At 68.4% G+C, this 4,228-nt stretch overlaps 1 protein-coding gene across 5 annotated transcripts in view; it reads left to right on the forward strand.

The window, feature by feature from the left end:
• ZNF444 (zinc finger protein 444) overlaps nucleotides 1-3,729 on the forward strand; it is a 14,607-nt gene extending 10,878 nt beyond the window's left edge. For 4 of the 5 annotated variants that reach the window (XM_074307131.1, XM_074307132.1, XM_074307133.1 and 1 more), the window contains one exon: nucleotides 846-3,729. In XM_074307131.1, the coding sequence (XP_074163232.1) occupies nucleotides 846-2,094 (1,249 nt within the window). In that variant the 3' untranslated portion in view covers nucleotides 2,095-3,729. The remainder of the gene's footprint in view (nucleotides 1-845) is intronic. The other variant, XM_074307136.1, reaches the window with a different exon arrangement.
• The last annotated feature ends 499 nt before the right edge of the window (nucleotides 3,730-4,228 follow it).

A 4,228-nucleotide genomic window follows, 5' to 3' on the forward strand; every position in this document is an offset into this window, starting at 1 on the left:
ACTGGCCTTCATTAAGTGTGGCTCCAGCCCGCCCACAGACTGGCCCTGGGTCCTCCCGGCCACCTTGTTTGCAGCTGGCCCAAAGCCGGGAGGTCGCGGTGAGCTTCCAGAGCGATGTGGGCACGGGGGGATCCCCCAAGGTGAGGGGGACGCTCGAGGCCGCAAAGGGGCACGGGCCGGGCCGGGCCCAGCCCCCCTGGCCGGCCTGTGGGGAAGGTGCCCCCGGGGAAGGGCCCGGAGCCGAGCCTTCCCTGTCCCGGGGGCCGGAGGCGGGAGTCGCTGGGCCGGGCAAGGGCTGCAGAGTCCGGGCTGAGGAGACTGGGAGAGCGGGGGGACAAGCATCAGGAGGGCCTTGAACACCAAGCAGAGCATCTTGGGTGGGACCCTGGATGACAGGAGCCCCCAGGAGTGGCTGAGCTGGGGGGCGGAGGGGGCAGAGGTCAGTGGGCCCCTCCCAGTCATTCTGCTGCCCTTTCTGCAGAACCTGCTAGAGCCAGGCGCTCTCCTTAAGGCCCTCTCCCCCTCCATCCCCATAATCCTCCCCCCGCCCCCTCAGGGTTTCCCTTCCTCTTTGCACCCCCAGCCCTCTTTTGGGCCCCTCCCTCATGCCCCCTCTTCTTGTGTCCCTCTATCACATGCCTCCTCCTCACACTCCTCCCCTCTTCTCACCCCCTCATCCCTCTCTCCCCGTTTGGGGCACCGGCTGCCCTGGCAGCTGTTTGAGCAGAGCTCGCACTTTGTTCTCCTCCCTGACCAGATGGGGGAGGCCGAGGGGAGGCCCGGGCCCGCACCCTGGGGTCCCTCCTCCGCCCCTCCAACCCCTGACTCCCTGTCTCCGCCCGCAGGAGGCGAGCCGCCTTCGGGAGCCGTGAGTGTGAACGCCGCCCCAGTGCCGGCGGGGGCCCCCTCGGAGCCGGCCCGCCCCTACAAGCAGGAGCCGGGCAGCCCCCCGCCGCTGCCGGCGCTGCCCTCCTGCCTGCCCTGCTTCCTGGGCCCGGCGGCGGCCGTGGTGGCGGCCGCACCGGCCTCCTGCCTCGAGTGCGGCAAGGCCTTCCTGAAGCCGGCCCACCTGCTGCGCCACCGGCAGAGCCACTCGGGCGAGAAGCCCCACGCGTGCCCGGAGTGCGGCAAGGCCTTCCGGCGCAAGGAGCACCTGAGGCGGCACCGGGGCACCCACCCGGGCCCACCCCCGGGAGCGGGGCCCACGCCCACCCTGGGCCTGTGCACCGGCCCCCGCCCGGCCCGCGAGAAGCCGCACGCCTGCCGCGACTGCGGCAAGACCTTCTACTGGCGCGAGCACCTGGTGCGGCACCACAAGACGCACTCCGGGGCCCGGCCCTACGCCTGCTGGCAGTGCGGCAAGGGCTTCGGGCGGCGGGAGCACGTGCTGCGCCACCAGCGTACCCACGGCCGGCCCCCGGCCCCCACCGGCCCGGCCGCCACTGTGGCCGCCACGGCCGGGGGCGGGCCTTTCGCCCCATGGCCCGTGGGATAGGGGCGCCCGGCGCCCGCCGGGCCACGGCCCGACGCTGGTCACTCCCCCTCCTCCCCAGCCCTCCGGATCGAGCCCGCCCCGAGGAGGCAAAGGGGAGAGCCCCGGACGTTTGGGGCAACGGGGCGGGGGCCGGAGGGAGGGCCCGAGGCCGAGGGGCCGCGGGGGGACCGGAACCCAGGGACAGGGCGGGACCGCACGCAGGCCCAGAGCCAGACTCACCCGGGGGGATGGGCTGGGGCCGGGGGATGATCGCCTCCGGCTCGCCCCCGGCCCACCCCAACATAGGATTGGAAGCCAAGAACACAATAAAATCATTGAAGCTATGGACGAAGGGCCCGGTTCAGAGTTCCCCCGTGAATCTGGCCTCTGGGGGGGGGGGTCGGGTGTCCGAGGGGGCAGGGGGCTGGCCGGCTTCCAGCCAGGCCCCCGGGACCGAGGAGCACACCCCTGGTTTGGGGCTGGCCTTCCGAGTTGAGTCCCGGGCTCTGTGTTTAGAAGGGGCCTCTGGGAAGAGGCTGGGAGGAGGTCAGCCGGCCTTCCCAGTGACCCTGCAGGGCATGGGCACGAGGCAGGGGACTGATGGTGTTGGAGGTCTCTGATGTCTGAAACTTGGGTGAAAAAGGCCCTTTCCATGGGGCCGTTTGGGAACGTTGGGGTCCCCGGGGCAGCCAAGAGAAGCCCCCTGAGGCGTGTGGGAGGGGGAAAGGCCGTGGTGGGCACCTGGGAGCCTCTGCCTGTGTGCCAGGGGGCAGCCCAGGTGGGATAAAGGCGTCCCCCAAAGGGGAGTCGAGCGGCCTCTCAAACAGAGCTCCCCCTCCCTTTGGGGGCACAGGGGCCGCTACCGGCAGGGCAGCCAGTAAGCTGTGATTAGACACCTACTATGTGTTGCCGAGGCCCTTGGGGGGGGGGGGGGGGCTGATGGTCCAGAGCAGGGTAATGGCCCACCCTGGAGGAAGGGGGCCAGGAAGGCTTCCTGGAGGAGTATCGGAGGGGAGGAGATAGGACCGTCGCTCCGGCTGGGCCTCTGGGTCACCTGTGGGTCCTGTCTCTGTTCTCAGGCCTTTGTGACTGGGGGAAGGGGGGGGGGGCCTGGGCCACCAGAGCCCGGGGCCTGGATGTGAATCCTGCCTCTGCCGATGCAGCCACGGGAGGAAGGGGCCCGATGGCGGCATACCCGTGCGCTCTGGTTGCCTCCAGAGTCCGCTCAGAGGCACGGGGAGCATCTGCATCATGGAGCCTGGCCCTCTCCTCTGCCGCAGACTTCCAAACCCACCGGGGCCACTCCCCGCATCTCTCCTGCAAATCCTGGCTCCAGCTTTCCTCTGGCCGGGCCCTCCCCTAGGCCGGTGACCAGTACCGGGTATTCTCCGAATTGCTGCTCGACAAAAACCCGATCTAGAAGGGGAGAAGTGAGAAAGGAAACAAAAGGCAGATGGAGGAAAGGAGGAAGCGCCCCAGGCCGCCAGAGCCGGCATGCTGGGAGGGAAGGGTGTCGCGGGGGACTCTGGGTCTGGGAGACAGCCCGGCCCCCCCATCTGGCCGCTCTCCTGCCTTCGACTCCTGCACTAACTGCGCTCCGCCTCCTAGTCTCAGGCCTTTCCCAAACCCGCACGGCTTCTCTGCCGTCCTCCTCGTTCTGTGCCCGTCCAGAACTGAGCACCCACCTGTGCGGAAGACCTGGAGACGAGGCCTCGAATGCCGGGCAAGGAACCAGAGCCCCCGAAGAAGCTCCTGACGGGGCTGGAAGGATGGAGTGACGAGGGCGGCTGTGGGCTGGGTCTCTTAGGGGGCTCCTGCAGCAGTCCCACAGGGGGTCCCCAGCCCCTCCTGCCACGCTCCGGGCCCTCGGGGCTGAACGGGACACAGCTTTCCCCATTGCTCCAATCTTGCTGGGCTTTTATTTCCCCCCAAAATCCACGCAAGGCCCATTTTCAGCATCCACTCTTGGAAGACTTTGGGGTTCCAGGTTTTTCTCTGTCCTCCCCCCCCCAAGCCCCTTCTTGCTCTTTCTGCCCAGAATCTCGGGGAAGCTGGAAGAGCCCGTCGTGGCCCAGAACGCAGCTTTGGGCCACAGGACCAGGAGACAGTGGGGCAGGAACGAGGGGGATGGGGCCTCGGACCCCCCCTCCCCCATTGGGCAAAGCGTCCCTACGCTGGCTTCCTACTAGCCAGAGAGGGGCCGCCATCCATGGAGCGAGGGCTCCACCATGGGGAGGAGGATCAGGGAGGTCAGCGGTGGGGATGGGCCGGGGTTCCTGCCAGGGGATGCCCAAAGCTGAGGGGGGAGGGCGGACAGTGCCCTTGTTGGGGAGCGTGGCCTTCTGGGAAGGGCCCCGCGCCGGTTTCGGAAATGCCCTTGCTGTGGGCTTGGGGAGCCGGTGGAGTTTCTCTTGGCTCTAGGAAAATCACTTCCGTAGCTAAATTAGAATGGCCAGAGACACCCCTTCTCCCCCCCCCCACTCCCCGTCCCTCCCAGCAGGGCAGACGTGGGGGCCTTCTGGAGCGGCTCCGAACAAAGGCAGAAGCTTTCGGGCCGGGATTGGCAGCTCGCGGCCCCCAGGGACTGGGGAGGGGGTGTCGGCTGCTGTGAGAAAGGGGAGCTCCCCCTGGGGCGTTGATGGCCGAAGGCCGCCAGGGATGGAAGCCCCATGGGAAGGACTGTCAGCAGAGAGCTGGTAATGAAATCCCAGGGACCCGCGGGATGAGTTTGGATCAAGGGAGAAAGAAGAGGAG

This window comes from Sminthopsis crassicaudata, chromosome 3, assembly GCF_048593235.1.
Source record: "Sminthopsis crassicaudata isolate SCR6 chromosome 3, ASM4859323v1, whole genome shotgun sequence".
NCBI classification, from domain to species: domain Eukaryota; kingdom Metazoa; phylum Chordata; class Mammalia; order Dasyuromorphia; family Dasyuridae; genus Sminthopsis; species Sminthopsis crassicaudata.